Source organism: Coregonus lavaretus (assembly GCF_964263955.1).
Source record: "Coregonus lavaretus genome assembly, chromosome: 21".
NCBI lineage: Eukaryota > Metazoa > Chordata > Actinopteri > Salmoniformes > Salmonidae > Coregonus > Coregonus lavaretus.
In genome coordinates this window covers 4,713,637-4,734,243 of record NC_140008.1, presented here as the reverse complement: position 1 = coordinate 4,734,243, position 20,607 = coordinate 4,713,637, and the positions used below count along the sequence as shown (strand labels likewise).

The 20,607-nt window shown below is 44.0% G+C and overlaps 2 protein-coding genes across 2 annotated transcripts in view; both read left to right on the top strand.

Annotated features, from left to right (window-relative positions):
• The window catches only part of iqch (IQ motif containing H), a gene marked incomplete at its 3' end in the record, with an annotated part of 126,524 nt that extends 113,459 nt beyond the window's left edge, over positions 1-13,065 (top strand). The window contains 4 exon segments of the mRNA XM_084185687.1: positions 2,429-2,490; positions 12,061-12,169; positions 12,458-12,574; positions 12,949-13,065. Coding sequence (XP_084041813.1) covers positions 2,429-2,490; positions 12,061-12,169; positions 12,458-12,574; positions 12,949-13,065 — 405 coding nt within the window.
• A 2,021-nt stretch (positions 13,066-15,086) lies between these two features.
• On the top strand, positions 15,087-15,536 carry LOC311148707 (uncharacterized protein C15orf61-like; the record flags this gene model as incomplete). Its single annotated transcript, XM_084185686.1, has 2 exons — positions 15,087-15,414; positions 15,529-15,536. The coding sequence occupies 2 exons, from the start codon at positions 15,087-15,089 to the stop codon at positions 15,534-15,536; spliced, it is 336 nt and encodes a 111-aa protein (XP_084041812.1).
• Between the last annotated feature and the right edge of the window lie 5,071 nt (positions 15,537-20,607).

The following is a 20,607-nucleotide window of genomic DNA, read 5'->3' as shown; positions in this document are numbered from 1 at the left end:
ATCAATGATGTCGCTCTTGCTGCTGGTGACTCTCAGATCCACCTCTACGCAGACGACACCATTTTGTATACATCTGGCCCTTCATTGGACACTGTGTTAACAAACCTCCAAACGAGCTTCAATGCCATACAACACTCCTTCAGTAGCCTCCAACTGCTCTTAAACACTAGTAAAACTAAATGCATGCTCTTCAATCGAACGCTGCTGGCACCCGCCCACCGACTAGAATCACCACTCTCGACAGGTCTGACCTAGAGTATGTGGACAACTACAAATACCTAGGTGTCTGGTTAGACTGTAAACTCTCCTTCCAGACTCACATTAAGAATCTCCAATCCAAAGTTAAATCTAGAATCGCCTTCCTATTTCGCAACAAAGCCTCCTTCACTCATGCTGCCAAACATGCCCTCGTAAAACTGACTATCCTACCGATCCTTGACTTCGGCGATGTCATTTACAAAATAGCCTCCAACACTCTACTCAGCAAATTGGATGTAGTCTATCACAGTGCCATCCGTTTTGTCTCCAAAGCCCCATACACTACCCACCACTGTGACCTGTACGCTCTTGTTGGCTGGTCCTCACTACATGTTCGTCGTCAAACCCACTGGCTCCAGGCCATCTATAAATCACTGCTAGGCAAATCCCCGCCTTATCTGAGCTCATTGGTCACCATAGCAGCACCCACCCGTAGTCTGCGCTCCAGCAGGTATATCTCACTGGTCATTCCCAAAGCCAACACCTCCTTTGGCCGCCATTCCTTCCAGTTCTCTGCTGCCAATAACTGGAACGAATTGCAAAAATCTCTGAAGCTGGAGACTCTTATCTCCCTCACTAACTTTAAGCATCAGTTGTCAGAGCACCTTACCGATCACTGCACATGTACACAGCCCATCTGAAATTAGCCCTCCCAACTACCTCATCCCTATATTGTTATTTATTTTGCTCTTTTGCACCTCAGTATCTCTATTTGCACATAATCTCTTGCACATCTAGCATTCCAGTGTTAATACTAATTGTAATTATTTGCACTATAGCCTATTTATTGCCTTACCTCCATAACTTGCTACATTTGCACACACTGTATATATATTTTCTGTTGTATTTTATGACCTTATGTTTTTTTTACCCCATATGTAACTCTGTGTTGTTGTTTTTATCGCACTGCTTTGCTTTATCTTGGCCAGGTCGCAGTTGTAAATGAGAACTTGTTCTCAACTGGCTTACCTGGTTAAATAAAGGTGAAAAAAAAAAAAAAAAAATGCATTTCAATTAACAGGTGTGCCTTCTTAAAAGTTAATTTGTGGAATTTATTTCCTTCTTAACGCATTTGAGCCAATCAGTTGTGTTGTGACAAGGTAGGGGGGGTATACAGAAGATAGGCCTATTTGGTAAAAGACCAAGTCCATATTATGGCAAGAACAGCCCAAATAAGCAAAGAGAAACGACAGTCCATCATTACTTTAAGACATGAAGGTCAGTCAATACGGTACATTTCAAGAACTTTGAACGTTTCTTCAAGTGCAGTCGCAAAAACCATCAAGCGCTAGGATGAAACTGGCTCTCATGAGACAGGGGCCGCAAAGAAACCAATACTAAAGGACACCAATAAGAAGAAGAGACCTGCTTGGGCCAAGAAACACGAGCAATGGACATTAGACCGCTGGAAATCTGTCCTTGGTCTGGAGTCCAATTTGGAGATTTTTGGTTCCAACCGCCGTGTCTTTGTGAGACGCAGTGTGGGTGAACGTATGATCTCCGCATGTGTATTTCCCACCGTAAAGCATGGAGGAGGAGGTGTTATGGTGTGGGGATGCTTTGCTGGTGACACTGTCTGTGATTTATTTACAATTCAAGGCACACTTAACCAGCATGGCTACCACAGCATTCTGCAGCGATACGCCATCCCATCTGGTTTGGGCTTAGTGGGACTATCATTTGTTTTTCAACAGGACAATGACCCAACACACCTCCAGGCTGTGTAAGGGCTATTTTACCAAGAAGGAGAGTGATGGAGTGCTGCATCAGATGACCTAGCCTCTATAATCCCCCAACCTCAACCCAATTGAGATGGTTTGGGATGAGTTGGATGGCAGAGTGAAGGAAAAGCAGCCAACAAGTGCTCAGCATATGTGGGAACTCCTTCAAGAATGTTGGAAAAGCATTCCAGGTGAAGCTGGTTGAGAGAATGCCAAGAGTGTGCAAAGCTGTCATCAAGGCAAAGGGTGGCTATTTGAAGAATCTCAAATATAAAATATATTTTGAGTTGTTTAACACTTTGTTGGTTACTACATGATTCCATGTGTGTTATTTCATAGTTTTGATGTCTTCACTATTATTCTACAATGTAGAAAGGTGTTCTATAACCTTTGACCGGTAGTGTATGTGTGTTAAAAAATACACTGTGTATTATCGTCTTGTGTTACAGGAAAAGCAAGGCACTGTCTTTGCTCTCCATGACAGCTGTGAGAGATACAGTCTGGGGATGGTGTGAGTATCTTTATATGAACACGCTAAACACACACACACACACACACACACACACACACACACACACACACACACACACACACACACACACACACACACACATACAAAGGCCTTTGGGTTTACTTTAACCTGTTCTGTAAAAATGAATGAGAGACAACAGAGAGTACCGTAGACACACTGCATTCCTTTAAAGGATTAACATGTCACTTTTGGTTTAGAAAATGGAAATCCTCAGCAGTTTGTATGGAATGGGTTATTGAAGATACTGTATCTATCACACCAATCCTGTGGCTTACATGCTGCTGCTGGTTAAATCTGTCTGTCCACCACATCTCTCCCCAACGACTGGAGATCAACTCAGCTCAAGTACTCATTTAACTACTACACACACACACACCGCTGACGACTGTAGGCTGGGACGGACTGGGACTAAAAAAAACGTCCCTGGATTGGACTTTGACCCAGACCGGCCTGCGGATATTCCACCGCCCCCGCCCCTCCCTGCCGACGCACGCACGTACACACATAGCCACGGGACGGTTTTTCAATCCCCTCAATACTGTTGAAACTATTTTCAGTTGAAGTTTTTTACCATTTGAATATTTGTAGCGTCTTTTTACGTAAATACAGTACCTGTAGTCAACTTGTGCAAAACGTTAGAAGATAAAGCAGATCGCATTCTTCATTTCACTTGCCACATTATTTTTCATTATGAAGCTAACCGTTAGTCCCCCAGTCACATGCTGTTTGTTTACAAGCACACAACGACGAGAGACCGGAGCCTTGTGAGTGACTCACTGTTGTGCAGCACGTGCCAGGTGATCTACACTCTTAGAAAAATAGGTGCTGTCTAGAAGCTAAAAGGGTTTTTCGGCTGTCCCCACAGGAAAACCCTTTGAAGAACCCTTGTTGGTTCCAGGAATAACCCTTTTGGTTCCAAGTAGAATCGTTTTGGGTTCCATGTAGAACCCTTTCCACAGAGGGTTTACATTGAACCCAAAATGGTTCTACCGGGAACCGAAAAGGGTTTTACCTGGAACCAACAACGGTTCTCTTATGGGGACAGCCGAAGAATCCTTTTGGAAACCTTTTTTCTAAGAGTGTAGTGTCAGTATGGAATTCACAACTAAATGTTTGCCAGCTAGATACAGTATCTTATAACTATTAAGTTAAATGTCTAAAATGTGCTAAATGCTCTGCAGTTGTGCATTTGGTTTGCTAACTTAATAGCTAGTTATCTAGATAAGTGGTTAGCTTCTTGCAAAATCAAGCTTCTCTTGGTAACAGCAGAGAATCCCCTCCTGGATCAAGAGCTTTGCTGGCTATCATTTGTTTTGTGCGTTCAGTAAACTGTGAGTTACTTATATAACTGTCCTGCAAGCGCTTATTAGCATTTAGCTAGCATTCGCTGTTAGATTATATATGTACTTGTTAACATTGCTAGCAATCGGATTACAGAGGCTCAGTGGGGTTAGAAAATAGCGCCCCTTGTGTTCAGTGCCAGTAGTACCGTTTCCCGGGATGGCACAAGGTCGGTATGAAGGTATGACAATCTGCATACCGCCCAAGCCTAGCCCTCACCCACCTAGATAAGAGGAATACCTATGTGAGAATGCTGTTCATTGACTACAGCTCAGCGTTCAACACGGTAGTGCCCTCCAAGCACATCACTACGCAAAGGACCCTGGGACTGAACACCTTCCTGATGGGACGCACCCAGGTGGTGAGAGTAGGCAACAACACATCTGCCACGCTGACCCTTAACATGGGGACCCTCAGGGGTGCGTGCTCAGTCCCCTCCTGTACTCCCTGTTCACCCATGACTGCGTGGCCAAGCACGACTCCAACACCATCATTAAGTTTGCTGATGACACAACAGTGGTAGGTCTGATCACCGACAACGATGAGACAGCCTATAGGGAAGAGGTCAGATACCTAGCAGTGTGGTGCCAGGACACCAACCTCTCCCCCAAAGTCAGCAAGACAAAAGAGCTGATCGTGGACAACAGGAAACGGAGGGCCGAGTACACCCCCATTCTCATCGACGGGGCTGAAGTGGAGCAGGTCGAGAGCTTCAAGTTTCTCAGTGTTCACATCACTAAGGATCTTTCATGGTCCAAACACACCAACACAGTTGTGAAGAGGGCACGACAATGCCTCTTCCCACTCAGGAGGCTGAAAATATTTGGCATGGGCCCTCAGATCCTCAAAAAGTTCTACAGCTGCACCATTGAGAGCATCTTGACTGGCTGCATCACCGTCTGGTATGGCAACTGCTTGGCATCCGACCGCAAGGCATTACAGAGGGTAGTGTGTACAGCTCAGTACATCACTGGGGCTGAGCTCACTGCCATCCAGGAACTCTATACCAGGCGGTGTCAGAGGAAGGTGCTAAAAATGGTAAAAGACTCCAGTCACCCAAGTCATAGACTGTTCTCTCTGCTACCGCACGGTGCACCAAGTCTGGAACCAACAGGACCCTGAACAGCTTCTACCCCCAAACCATAAAACTGCTAAATAGTTATTTAAATAGTTAACCAAATAGCTACCGGGACTTTATGTATTGACCCTTTTTGCCCTAACTTTTTTGACTCATCACATATGCTGTTGCTGCTACTGTTGAGTATCTGTCACTTTACTCTTAGTTATATGTACATATCTACCTCAATTACCTCGTACCCCTGCACATCGACTCAGTACTGGTACCCCTTGTATATACCCAAGTTATCTTTACTCATTGTGTATCTATTATTAATTTTATTATTACGTGTTTAACTTTTCTATTATTTATCTATTTTCTTTCTCTCTGCATTGTTGGGAAGGGCCGTAAGTAAGCATTTCACTGTTAGTCCACACCTGTGTTTACGACGCATGTGACGAAAACATTTGATTTGATTCTCTGGAAGGGCTGGCTGGCTTCACTCTGTCAAAGTAGTAGCCAGTGTTAAGTCCCACAGTAAAGTAGTATGCAGTACTAAGTCCCACAGTAAAGTAGCAGACAGTACTAAGTCCCACAGTAAAGTAGTAGACAGTACTAAGTCCCACAGTAAAGTAGTAGACAGTACTAAGTCCCACAGTAAAGTAGTATGCAGTGCTAAGTCCCAGAGTAAAGTAGTATACAGTACTAAGTCCCACAGTAAAGTAGTATGCAGTACTAAGTCCCACAGTAAAGTAGTATGCAGTACTAAGTCCCACAGTAAAGTAGTATGCAGTGCTAAGTCCCACAGTAAAGTAGTATGCAGTGCTAAGTCCCAGAGTAAAGTAGTATGCAGTACTAAGTCCCACAGTAAAGTAGTATGCAGTACTAAGTCCCACAGTAAAGTAGTATGCAGTACTAAGTCCCACAGTAAAGTTGTAATCAGTACTAAGTCCCACAGTAAAGTAGAAGACAGTACTAAGTCCCACAGTAAAGTAGTAGTCAGTACTAAGTCCCACAGTAAAGTAGTAGTCAGTACTAAGTCCCACAGTAAAGTAGCAGATAGTACTAAGTCCCACAGTAAAGTAGTATGCAGTACTAAGTCCCACAGTAAAGTAGTATGCAGTACTAAGTCCCACAGTAAAGTAGTAATCAGTATTAAGTCCCACAGTAAAGTAGCAGACAGTACTAAGTCCCACAGTAAAGTAGTAGTCAGTACTAAGTCCCACAGTAAAGTAGCAGACAGTACTAAGTCCCACAGTAAATTAGTATGCAGTACTAAGTCCCACAGTAAAGTAGTAGTCAGTACTAAGTCCCACAGTAAAGTAGCAGACAGTACTAAGTCCCACAGTAAAGTAGTAGACAGTACTAAGTCCCACAGTAAAGTAGTATGCAGTGCTAAATCCCAGAGTAAAGTAGTATGCAGTACTAAGTCCCACAGTAAAGTAGTATGCAGTACTAAGTCCCACAGTAAAGTAGTATGCAGTGCTAAGTCCCAGAGTAAAGTAGTAATCAGTACTAAGTCCCACAGTAAAGTAGTAGACAGTACTAAGTCCCACAGTAAAGTAGTAGTCAGTACTAAGTCCCACAGTAAAGTAGAAGACAGTACTAAGTCCCACAGTAAAGTAGTATGCAGTACTAAGTTCCACAGTAAAGTAGTAGTCAGTACTATGTCCCACAGTAAAGTAGTATGCAGTACTAAGTCCCACAGTAAAGTAGTATGCAGTACTAAGTCCCACAGTAAAGTAGTATGCAGTACTAAGTCCCACAGTAAAGTAGTAGACAGTACTAAGTCCCACAGTAAAGTAGTAGTCAGTACTATGTCCCACAGTAAAGTAGTATGCAGTACTAAGTCCCACAGTAAAGTAGTATGCAGTACTAAGTCCCACAGTAAAGTAGTATGAAGTACTAAGTCCCACAGTAAAGTAGTATGCAGTACTAAATCCCACAGTAAAGTAGTATGCAGTACTAAGTCCCACAGTAAAGTAGTATGCAGTGCTAAGTCCCACAGTAAAGTAGTATGCAGTACTAAGTCCCACAGTAAAGTAGTAGACTGTACTATGTCCCACAGTAAAGTAGTATGCAGTACTAAGTCCCACAGTAAAGTAGTAGTCAGTGCTAAGTCCCACAGTAAAGTAGTAGTCAGTACTAAGTCCCACAGTAAAGTAGTATGCAGTACTAAGTCCCACAGTAAAGTAGTATGCAGTACTAAGTCCCACAGTAAAGTAGTATGCAGTGCTAAGTCCCACAGTAAAGTAGTATGCAGTACTAAGTCCCACAGTAAAGTAGTATGCAGTACTAAGTCCCACAGTAAAGTAGTATGCAGTACTAAGTCCCACAGTAAAGTAGTATGCAGTGCTAAGTCCCGCAGTAAAGTAGTAGTCAGTACTAAGTCCCACAGTAAAGTAGTATGCAGTGCTAAGTCCCACAGTAAAGTAGTATGCGGTGCTAAGTCCCGCAGTAAAGTAGTATGCAGTACTAAGTCCCACAGTAAAGTAGTATGCAGTGCTAAGTCCCACAGTAAAGTAGTATGCAGTGCTAAGTCCCGCAGTAAAGTAGTATGCAGTACTAAGTCCCAGAGTAAAGTAGTTTGCAGTACTAAGTCCCACAGTAAAGTAGTATGTGGTGCTAAGTCCCACAGTAAAGTAGTATGCAGTGCTAAGTCCCAGAGTAAAGTAGTTTGCAGTACTAAGTCCCACAGTAAAGTAGTATGCAGTACTAAGTCCCACAGTAAAGTAGTATGCAGTACTAAGTCCCACAGTAAAGTAGTATGCAGTGCTAAGTCCCACAGTAAAGTAGTATGCAGTACTAAGTCCCACAGTAAAGTAGTATGCAGTACTAAGTCCCACAGTAAAGTAGTATGCAGTACTAAGTCCCACAGTAAAGTAGTATGCAGTGCTAAGTCCCGCAGTAAAGTAGTAGTCAGTACTAAGTCCCACAGTAAAGTAGTATGCAGTACTAAGTCCCACAGTAAAGTAGTATGCAGTGCTAAGTCCCACAGTAAAGTAGTATGCGGTGCTAAGTCCCGCAGTAAAGTAGTATGCAGTACTAAGTCCCACAGTAAAGTAGTATGCAGTGCTAAGTCCCACAGTAAAGTAGTATGCAGTGCTAAGTCCCGCAGTAAAGTAGTATGCAGTACTAAGTCCCAGAGTAAAGTAGTTTGCAGTACTAAGTCCCACAGTAAAGTAGTATGCTGTGCTAAGTCCCACAGTAAAGTAGTATGCAGTGCTAAGTCCCAGAGTAAAGTAGTTTGCAGTACTAAGTCCCAGAGTAAAGTAGTAATTAGTACTAAGTCCCACAGTAAAGTAGTATGCAGTACTAAGTCCCACAGTAAAGTAGTATGCAGTGCTAAGTCCCAGAGTAAAGTAGTTTGCAGTACTAAGTCCCACAGTAAAGTAGTATGCAGTACTAAGTTCCACAGTAAAGTAGTATGCAGTACTAAGTCCCACAGTAAAGTAGTATGCAGTGCTAAGTCCCAGAGTAAAGTAGTTTGCAGTACTAAGTCCCACAGTAAAGTAGCAGACAGTACTAAGTCCCACAGTAAAGTAGTATGCAGTACTAAGTCCCACAGTAAAGTAGTATGCAGTGCTAAGTCCCAGAGTAAAGTAGTTTGCAGTACTAAGTCCCACAGTAAAGTAGTATGCAGTACTAAGTCCCACAGTAAAGTAGTATGCAATACTAAGTCCCACAGTAAAGTAGTATGCAGTTCTAAGTCCCACAGTAAAGTAGTATGCAGTACTAAGTCCCAGAGTAAAGTAGTTTTCAGTACTAAGTCCCAAAGTAAAGTAGTATGCAGTACTAAGTCCCACAGTAAAGTTGTATGCAGTACTAAGTCCCACAGTGAAGTAGTATGCAGTACAAAGTCCCACAGTAATGTAGTATGCAGTACTAAGTCCCACAGTAAAGTAGTATGCAGTACTAAGTCCCACAGTAAAGTAGTATGCAGTGCTAAGTCCCACAGGAAAGTAGTATGCAGTACTAAGTCCCACAGTAAAGTAGTATGCAGTGCTAAGTCCCACAGGAAAGTAGTATGCAGTACTAAGTCCCACAGTAAAGTAGTATGCAGTACTAAGTCCCACAGTAAAGTAGTATGCAGTACTAAGTCCCACAGTAAAGTAGTATGCAGTGCCAAGTCCCACAGGAAAGTAGTATGCAGTACTAAGTCCCACAGTAAAGTAGTATGCAGTACTAAGTCCCACAGTAAAGTAGTATGCAGTGCCAAGTCCCACAGGAAAGTAGTATGCAGTACTAAGTCCCACAGTAAAGTAGTATGCAGTACTAAGTCCCACAGTAAAGTAGTAGCCAGCATGACGACAGACAGCACAGTGAACCAGGAAAACAAGACACCAGAAATCTGTGAGTAAAAATTATGTTAAGGAAGAAAGTATGGCCTTGCTGGTGGAGTAGTTTTCTCAACATCTGACTTTTCTCTAGCTTAGCACTAAAATGTATAGTTGTTTTAGCTACAGATGATACATATAGCAACATTGTGGAAACAGTAGCTTTATAGTCAGGCTGAATCATCATCAATGTCATTAATAAAAGGTGGCCGTGTTGTGTCAAGGACTGACTCATGTAAATAGTAGAGCTCCAAACAAACATTAACCTGTCGAATGTCATTTAAAAATTTATATTTTCTGCCTAAATAGACATACGCAAAACCGATGACTTGACCTGAGAGGGCCATAAACAATAACTAGTAATGCTGCATAGTTCTAGAAAGGTCTGGAACTTACCTTTCTGGTAAAGATAGTTATAAATTGCTGAGGTGTACTAATTTTTGAAGACACAAGCTCAAGGATGTATAAAAAATATGATGAAAAAATCCTATATGATGTAGTAGAATAGGGCTTGAAATGACTGTAATGGCTGACATGTACATGAATCAACAAACTGTCTGGCTGGCATCATGCTACTGCTATAGTTGGATAGCCTAGTTAGCTAACCCAATACTGATGTTGCGTTATCTGTCAAATCAAATCAAATCCAACTTTATTTGTCACGTGCGCCGAATACAACAGGTGTAGACCTTACCGTGAAATGCTTACTTACAAGCCCTTAACCAACAATGCAGTTCAACAAATAGAGTTAAGAAAATATTTACTCAATAAACTAAAGTAAAACAAAACAAATATTAAAAATCTAAAGTAACACAATAAAATAACAATACCGAGGCTATGTACAGGAGGGTACCGGTACCGAGTCAATGTGCAGGGGTACAGGTTAGTCAAGGTAATATGTACATGTAGGTAGGGGTAAAGTGACTATGCATAGATAATAAACAGCGAGTAGCAGCAGTGTTAAAACAAAGGGGGGAGTCAATGTAAATAGTCCGGGTGGCCATTTGATTAATTGTTCAGCAGTCTTATAGCTTGGGGGTAGAAGCTGTTAAGGAGCCTTTTGGACATAGACTTGGCGCTCCGGTACCGCTTGCTGTACGGTAGCAGAGAGAACAGTCAATGACTTGGGTGACTGGAGTCTTTGACAATTTTTTGTGCTTTTCTCTGACACTGCCTGGTATAGAGGTCCTGGATGGCAGGAAGCTTGGCCCCAGTGATGTACTGGGACGTACGCACTACCCTCTGCAGTGCATTACGGTCAGATACGAGCAGTTGCCATACCAGGCGGTGATGCAACTGGTCAGGATGCTCTCGATGCTGCAGTTGTATAACTTTTTGAGGATCTGGGGACCCATGCCAAATCCTTTCAGTCTCCTGAGGGGGAAAAGGTGTTGTCGTGCCCTCTTCACGACTGTCTTGGGCCGGAGGGAGAGATGGACCAAAGGGCCGGGGGGAGAGATGGAACAGTGGGCTGGGGCCAGGGGGGATTAATGGACCAGTGGGCCGGGGCCGGGGGGAGAGATGGACCAGTGGGCCAGGGCCGGGGGGAAAGATGGACCAAAGGGCCGGGGGGAGAGATGGAACAATGGGCCGGGGGGAGAGATGGAACAGTGGGCCGGGGAGAGAGATGGACCAGTGGGCCGGGGCCGGGAGGAGAGATGGACCAGTGGGCCAGGGGGAGAGATGGACCAGTGGGCCGGGGCCGGGAGGAGAGATGGACCAGTGGGCCAGGGGGAGAGATGGACCAGTGGGCTGGGGGGAGAGATGGACCAGTGGGCTGGGGCCGGGGGGGAGAGATGGACCAGTGGACCGGCCTGCATTGCTCAACTTTCTAGCCCCCCATAATTTGGACCACTGTGCTGGCCCAGTCGAATTCATCACTGGGACCATGTTCCCATCCATCCAGGACATCTCCTAGAAACGGTGCCTGAGGAAGTACCGCAGCATCATCAAGGACCCCCCACACCCCAGCCACGAGCTGTTCTCTCCCTTACTGTCAGCCAGACGGTACCGGAGCATGAGGTCTGATACCAACAGGCTCAGAGACAGTTTCTATCTACAAGCCATCAGACTGTACCGGAGCATGAGGTCTGATACCAACAGGCTCAGAGACAGTTTCTATCTACCAGCCATCAGACGGTACCGGAGCATGAGGTCTGATACCAACAGGCTCAGAGACAGTTTCTATCTACAAGCCATCAGGCTGTACCGGAGCATGAGGTCTGATACCAACAGGCTCAGAGACAGTTTCTATCTACAAGCCATCAGACTGTATTGGAGCATGAGGTCTGATACCAACAGGCTCAGAGACAGTTTCTATCTACAAGCAATCAGACTGCTGAACACTTGAACTGGACTGACCACCTGCTCTGATTCTCTGCACCTTAGCACACATGCACACACACACACACACACTCACACAGACACTCACACACGTCATAACTGCTGCTACCAGACTCTTATTATGATTGCTAAATACTGCACATTTTAAACACTTGCCCCCAAAACATGTATAAATATTGGCCTATAAATGTTGTCTTCCTGTATTATACTGATGCTAAATGTCTATTCTGTTCTACATATCCATTTACTTTATATTGGTATTCTTACCTTTTATTATGTATTATTGTTGTTGCATTGTCCAGAAGGAACCTGAAAGTAAGCATTTCATTGGACGGTGTACACCATGTGTATCCTGTACGTACGACTAATAAAACTTGAAACACACACGACAAGCCAAACATGGTGATTGTTTGTTTACCCGGCAGCGAGGGGATCGTTAGTAAAGTTGTTTGTCCGTTCTGTCGTTAACAGAACCATCGGTGAGGACCTCCAGGGAGCCCTGCTGACCTTTGCCCGCAACCTGTCCGTCATCCATCAGGAGATATCAGCCCCCAACATGCAGGGAGAGACTAACTTTAAGGTACATTCTCAAAAAGTAGTTACAGCCGATGTGTGACAATATGATATTAGGGTCATATTATAACTTGATGAACAATTTATTAATGGTTCAGGAAGTGCACTGAAATTCCAATTCTCTTCAATGCTTTTCAATAAGGAACATGTGGAATTGGAATTTGTTTTTACTTTCTGAACTGACTGGAATTGCAATTGAATTGAACCCAACTCTGAGTTGTGAGTGATAAAGCTATAGACAAGACAGTGTGTTTGTTAGTGAAGTGTAAAGCTTGTTTCCTTGTGTTACCTGCAGGACCTGATTCGGGACATAGAAAAGGTTTTGGGAATGACAGTCCAGAATAAAGCCCAGGTGACCAAGGAAGAAGAGAAGAATGCTGCTGTCGCTGCCCGGACAAAACTGGATGGAACAGTGACCAAGGAAGCTTGTTTCCTTGTGTTACCTGCAGGACCTGATCCAGTTTTGTCCGGGCAGCGACAGCAGCATTCTTCTCTTCTTCCTTGGTCACCTGGGCTTTATTCTGGACTGTCATTCCCAAAACCTTTTCTATGTCCCGAATTGAACCCAACTCTGAGTTGAGTCAGTGATCCAGTTTTGTCCGGGCAGCGACAGCAGCATTCTTCTCTTCTTCCTTGGTCACCTGGGCTTTATTCTGGACTGTCATTCCCAAAACCTTTTCTATGTCCCGAATTGAACCCAACTCTGAGTTGTGAGTGATAAAGCTATAGACAAGACAGTGTGTTTGTTAGTGAAGTGTAAAGCTTGTTTCCTTGTGTTACCTGCAGGACCTGATTCGGGACATAGAAAAGGTTTTGGGAATGACAGTCCAGAATAAAGCCCAGGTGACCAAGGAAGAAGAGAAGAATGCTGCTGTCGCTGCCCGGACAAAACTGGATCACTGACCCCCCCCCCCCCCCCCCCCCCCCCCCTCCCCCCCCCCCCGCCACACTACTAGGATGAATGAGTCACTTTATGGAAGAAATGCGACCGTTTTGATCAGATTAATGCCAATTATTCCAACTGATAATTTCAGGCCCTATATGTATTTCATGGAGTTACTAGGAGCAATTATATGGGCGGCAGGTAGCTTAGTGGGTAAGAGCGTTGTGCCAGTAAACGAAAGGTCGCTGGTTCTAATCCCCGAGCCGACTAGGTGAAAAATCTGTCGATGTGCCCTTAAGCAAGGCACTTAACTCTAATTGCTCATGTAAGTCGCTCTGGATAAGAGCGTCTGCTAAATGACTAAAATGTAAAATGTAAAAAAAATACATTATTCTATCCCTGAACAACTGTGAACTCTGTTAGTGTGTAATTGTGTTTAGGCTACAGTATGAAAGATCGGGGAAAAAGTTGTATTTAGAGCAACTCAAACGTTATTATAGATTCAAATATACATTTAATGTAGAGAGTAATATATCGAAAACTGACCTTAGCACTATGGGAAAATATCACCCTTCAGCTAGGAACTAATGTTTGCTGTGCTATGTTGGTGTTCGGATGAAATATATTGCCGGTTCAGTTACATGGTGAGTTGAAGCAAAGATGATGGTTATACTGACAAGATAAATGTCTCTCACCCTAACAATGGGAGTCGTCTAGCTAACAATGGGAGTCGTTGTCCACAAAACAGCACGGCGGGCTGTCGAGCTCCCCCTATCCTTTCTTTGGATTGGTGGATACATCTCGTTATTGTAATCCTTTTTTGAATATTCGATGAGGGTTGTTGACGTCAACCGCCTGTATTCAATGGAGAGAGATGCTATGCTACTAGCCTAATGCCATGAATATGCATAGCCATCTCGAGACAACTACGATATAAAGTGTTTTTTCTCAAAGTTGCCAGAATATCACATGTCCTACTTATGTCAGTACACTAGCAACAAGTTAAGCATTACGAACCTTCTATTTGATCAAATAAACCTCAGGTAGCAAATATGCCATACAGTTTTTTTGTTGACCAAATTTGACACTCTCATTGACCTCCCATACAAACACACCTTGCTTGGTGGACGAAGCAACGACAAAATGGCACCTGCTGGAGGGAGACAGATTTTTTTCCTTGCTGGGCCTCTGTCATCCTCTTCCTCTCTGATTGAAGTTCCTTGGGACATTAAAATGGCCTCGATCAGACCGGCAGTGTCTTTGCGTTTTTACACCAGAAATAGCTTCATTTCCCCCAATGGAACGCTGCGTTTGCCTTGCAGCGTTGCGTTGCGGAGGCAGTTGCAGTGCGTTCTTTGTGGTGCATACATTGGATTTAACCCAACGTAGGCATCAAGTTGTATGTGTAGATTTAACGGAAATAGTAGCAGAAGGTGAATGTTGGAACTGTTGTTGAACACATATCCACTAAACATGCTGGATTACATCATGAAAAGGTTTGACTGCAGTATTTATTATGCGGCATCGATGCTGTCGGTCTGATCGAGGCGTTAGGGTTTAGGGGTAGATCCCAAGGATCTCGGATAGCAGGGGTAGGTCCCAAGGATCTCGGATAGCAGGGGTAGGTCCCAAGGATCTCGGATAGCAGGGGTAGGTCCCAAGGATCTCGGATAGCAGGGGTAGGGCCCAAGGATCTCGGATAGCAGGGGTAGGTCCCAAGGATCTCAGATAGCAGGGGTAGGTCCCAAGGATCTCGGATAGCACTAACCTTGAGTAGAAAGCTGATCGACAAAAAGTTTTCCAAACTCTGACAGAACGGACTTGCCGTTTTTTCTCTTCCGTTTGCCAAATATAATAACAGAACTGTTTGGCTCGTACTGCTGTGTTGACAAGCTAGCTAGCTAACTAGCGCTAGCTAGGTGGGCGTGGTGGTCTTTACAGCTGCCGTTCTTTGAAGAACATCCACACTTTATCCCCCCTGGCCTAACATTATGCCGGTGCCATAAGGGTAGCTAGCTAGTTAATAGCTGTGATCCATAGCATGAAAGAAGTCTGCCGGCGTATACACAACATCTTCGTCAAAGTTGCCCTGTTTCACCGAGGCACCACGGAGGAAAGGACAACTGCCTCCCACAGGCTCCTGCTGCAGCGGAACCTCCCTCCCTGCACCTCCTTCTGTGTCCGCTACAGTGCCGTCACCAACGACCAGTTTAGACGGTCCAACTTCTACTGGGCGGGACAGGGAGTCAACTACCGGATGCTGAGGATGGGCTGCTTCCTCTTTATCAAGTACCACTGCTCCAAACCACCACCACAGTACCTAGACTTTGAAGACAAGTTCTTCAGCGTGTTTAAAGTCATCCGTTTAGGTCTGTGGGAAAAAGCCAAGGGGAGACTAAAGGTGCAATATGCAGAAATCGCTCCGCCATTTCCTAGTTGCTATAATTCTAATAGTTTGTCTAATTTCAATATTGTATTTTCAGCTATGTGAAGCTGGTGTACAAAACCAAAAGTAAAAGACGCGAAAACAAAACGTAAGAACGGGAAGCAAAGAAATAGCGCACATAGAACAGATCTACCGCTTCTTAGACTTGCTTTCAATGAGAATGACAGATCTATAACTCACTTTTCTATGTGAATTTGGTCGGGTCGCCCAAAAAGTGACATATTGCAGCTTTAATATAATATGTTTAATCTAGTTGTCAGTTAACTAGTTGTTCATCTATTCTTAATATCATGTTCCTTTGTTCCACAATGCTGTCATGAATCTTGTGCATTAACCTTTTCATCAGAACCCAATTTAATGGCAGAAAATAACTTTTAGATCTTTGTAAATAATAGGGAATAGATCTGCAAATAATTTAAATAGACTCCGCCAGTGATTCTTTGATGTACTGCATCCACTCCGACCCAATGAACTTATCTTCTGCAATGTTCATCAGATTGTTAATAGTCCTGCGTTCTTTTTAAACCATGTTATACTGAACAAAAAGTATAAATGCAACATGGGGGCGGCAGGTAGCTTAGTGGTTAAGAGCGTTGTGCCAGTAACCGAAAGGTCGCTGGTTCTTATCCCCGACCACGACTAGGTGAAAAATCTGTCGATGTGCCCTTGAGCAAGGCACTTAACCCTAATGGATAAGAGCGTCTGCTAAATGACAAAAAAAGAAAAAAAAACATTTCAAAGATTACAGTTCATATAAGGAAATCAGTCAATTGAATTAAATTCATTAGGCCCTAATCTATGGATTTCATATGACTGGGCCCACCCACTGGGGAGCCAGGCCCAGCCAATCAAAATGAGTTTTTCCCCACACAAAAAAAAAAACACAGTATCATCAGCTGTCCAGGTGGCTGGTCTCTGACGGTCCTGCAGGTGAAGAAGCCGGATGTGGTCCTGGGCTGGCGAGGTTACACGTGGTCTGCGGTTGTGGAGGTCCTGGGCTGGCGAGGTTACACGTGGTCTGCGGTTGTGGAGGTCCTGGGCTGGCGAGGTTACACGTGGTCTGCGGTTGTGGAGGTCCTGGGCTGGCGAGGTTACACGTGGTCTGCGGTTGTGGAGGTCCTGGGCTGGCGTGGTTACACGTGGTCTGCGGTTGTGAGGCTGGTTGGACCTACTGCCAAATTCTCTAAAACGAAGTTGGAGGCGACTTATGGTAGAGAAATGAACATTCAATTATCTTGTTGATATGCCACACCTGTCAGGTGGATGGATTATCTTGGCAAAGGAGAAATGCTCACTAACAGGGAAGTAAACAAATGTGTGCACATAATTTGAGAGAAATAAGCTTTTTGTGCATATGGAACATTTCTGGGATATTTTATTTCAGCTCATGGAATATGGGACCTTCACCTTACATGTTGAGTTTATATTTCTGTTCAGTGTAGCTGCTAATGAATAACTCCTAGTCATTTATTTACAGTGAAATTAGTGATCAGCCTCCATGTAGCAGATAGTCAATACAGAGGGAGAGAGAGGAGAGGCAGAGATAGGGGCTGGCAAGAGGACAGGTCAGAGAGAGGAGAGGCAGAGAGAGGGGCTGGCAAGAGGACAGGTCAGAGAGAGGAGAGGAGAGGCAGAGAGAGAGCGAGAGAGAGAGAAGGCTTGGTGAGAGGACAGGTCTGATAGAGAGATAGGAGAGAGACAGAGAGGTTAGTAGAATTAGGCCTTTACCCACTAATTATCAAAAATCAGAAAAGAGCTGTTAAAAAAAACACCTAAAAGGAAGTGATTCCCAAACCTTCCATAACAAAGCCTTCACCTACAGAGAGATGAACCTGGAGAAGAGTCCCCTAAGTAAGCTGGTCCTGGGGCTCTGTTCACAAACACAAACAGACTCCACAGAACCCCAGGACAGCAACACAATTAGACCCAACCAAATCATGAGAAAACAAAAAGAGAAATAGTTGACACATTGGAAAGAACTAACCAAAAAACAGAGCAAACTAGAATGCTATTTGGCCCTAAACAGAGAGTACACAGTGGCAGAATACCTGACCACTGTGACTGACCCAAACTTAAGGAAAGCTTTGACTATGTACAGACTCAGTGAGCATAGCCTTGCTATTGAGAAAGGCCGCCGTAGGCAGACCTGGCTCTCAAGAGAAGACAGGCTATGTGCACACTGCCCACAAAATGAGGTGGAAACTGAGCTGCACTTCCTAACCTCCTGCCAAATGTATGACCATATTAGAGACACATATTTCCCACTGATCACACAGATCCACAAAGAATTCGAAAACAAATCACATTTTGATAAACTCCCATATCTATTAGGTGAAATACCACAGTGTTCCATCACAGCAGCAAGATTTGTGACCTGTTGCCACAAGAAAAGCGCAACCAGTGAAGAACAAACACCATTGTAAATATTTTCCCTTTTGTACTATTTGCACATTATTACAACATAGCCAGAATATGACATTTTAAATGTCTCTATTCCTTTGAAATGTAATGTTTACTGTTCATTTTTGATTGGTTATTTCACTTTTGTTTATTATCTATTCCACTTGCTTTGTAAACATATGTTTCCCATGCCAATAAAGCATATGAATTGAACTGAGAGAGAGAGAGAGAGCGGAGGAGCTGGTGAGAATGGAGAGCTCTGATCAAATGGTTTTTAATTACCAACATGTGGTCTTTTGTTTATGTCTGTTTAGGGCCCTCCAGGCCTCTCCTCAACCACTCCTGTGTGTGAGTGTGTGCATCCGTGCTTTTGTGTGTGAATGTGTGTGTGAATGTGTGTGTGAATGTGTGTGTGAATGCGTGTGTGAATGCGTGTGTGAATGCGTGTGTGAATGCGTGTCTCCTCTCCCATCTGATAGAGGGTTTGACAAACTTCCATATTGATCTCCTCTCTCTCTCTCCAGCATGTTTAACTGATACCATTTATCAGAGCACTCCATTCCCTGGCATTGGCCCCCCTCTCCTTTAGCAAGAAGTAGACTGATGGAATCATTTCATGCAGATCAATGGACATTTAGCACCAGCTGCTCTGGAGAATTCTGAGGGCTTCGGCTTTGATATACCAGTTCAGTTGTTAATGCATGCCTCGTTCTCTGGGAATTAGTGTGAGTCTGTTTTTTTCCCCTCAACATAGGCTTGCGTTTACACAGGCAGCCCAATTCTGATCAGTGTAAACGCTTGCAGCTATAGTTACCTTGTACTTAACTAATATATTTTTGGTTTGGTAGTGATTCACGTAGAAATATGAGCTCACTCGTCGCTCTCAATAGCACTGAATTGCCTCACACTCTTCAATAAACCATCCCGACTCCTCTCTCAAACATAAAACCCTTTCTGTCGCCACCACGCCATCTGTTAATCAGCCTAACTGACTGTTAACGAGGAACGTTTAGAAATCTGATCTACAGTAGTAACAGTATATTTACAGTAGCATCCTGTAACAACTCCCCCTCCAACCACTTCTTAACCTCTGACCCCTCTTGACCCTGGTGGTGCATCGATACGGCAGCACAGTGTGTGTGTGTGTGTGTGTGTGTGTGTCCATTGATACTGTGGTGCCGTGCGATGAAAGACGGATAATAGCATGGCGGGGTGGAAGGTAGAAACAGACGGCAGCTTTAAAGCCTTTGTGCCGGAGCTATTAAAGGATCTGTGAGCCGGAGGGGCCAGCGTGAAATCCGAACTGGGACTGAGAACACTAACTGTGTTTGTTTCCAGGGTCCTATTCAGTAGGGCAACGCACAACGTAAAGGTGTTTTGCAACAGAGAATGATAATGAGTGTTTGGATAAGTCCAGGATAGTCCCTCCCTGTTTTCAGTCTGTTTTCTACCGTTGGGTGCCAAATGAACAAGACCCAGGTCACAGTGGAGCTGTAAGGGGAGGGCAGTACCCCGTCTCTCCAAGCTGAGGTTGTGTCTGAAATAGCACCCTATTCCCTAGATAGAACGCTACTATTGACCAGGGGCCTAGTATATAGGGTTTATGTGGTCCTCTGTAGCTCAGCTGGTAGAGCACGGCGCTTGTAACGCCAGGGTAGTGGGTTCGATCCCCGGGACCACCCATACGTAAAAATGTATGCACACATGACTGTAAGTCGCTTTGGATAAAAGCGTCTGCTAAATGGCATATTATTATTATTATTATTATTATTATATTATAGGGTCCTGGTCAAAAGTAGTGCACTATATAGGGAATAGGGTGCTATTTCAGACAACAACCAGAGGGATAGTGTAACACATAATGTCAGTCAGCATGCAGTCTAAGGTCTAGGACGTCTGCCTGGCCTGCTGTAGTGTGTTACTGTAAATCGACTGAAAATTATAACTGCACTTACTATTGCTGAGAGATCGATGCTGTGCGTTGTAAGGGCCGTGTTGCAATCTAGCCCGCTGTCTGCAATCGGGTGACTAAATTATCACACACATCAACACAGGATTAAATGCTTTGTTTTAGCCACTTTAATTGCTGGCTGGTAATAAGTTGTTCCAAGGTGAAATCTTTAAATACTATTTACGTTTTAGGTAAATAAAGGGAGTCTGTTGCCGGATTGGTTAAAGAGTTCTGTTGATGTAAATCCATGAAAATTGTAATTAACTTGTAAGGCCTTGTAATTGCCTTGTAATTAGCTGTTAAGGCCTACATTTCCTCTGTGTAACTCAGTAGTGATTTAAATTGTCCAACTCATTTATACAGTATAAGCCAAGTTTGTGCCAATTTAAATGCAGTCTTGGATGGGGGGGGGGGAATCAAACAGGCGTATAACTTGATGTTAGTTTCATTGACGAGGTGGTGGTTTATGTATGCAGGTGTTCAGTCCTATTCTGTCTCATCAAATATATTATTTAGGAGGAAAAATCACATTAATTTCCCTCTGACATAGAGATGTATGGGGTTGGCAGAAACAATTATTGTATGAACGACCCCTGGTGCTAGTACTGGGGCTCTGATCACTGAGGCAGCCTCCCTAATGGTACTTTAATCACTATGTAGTGCACTACTTTGACCAGGGGCCCATACGGTCTAACTTCACTATGTAGTGCACTACTTTGACCAGGGGCCCATAGGGAATAGGGTCCCATCACCAGGCAGCACTCC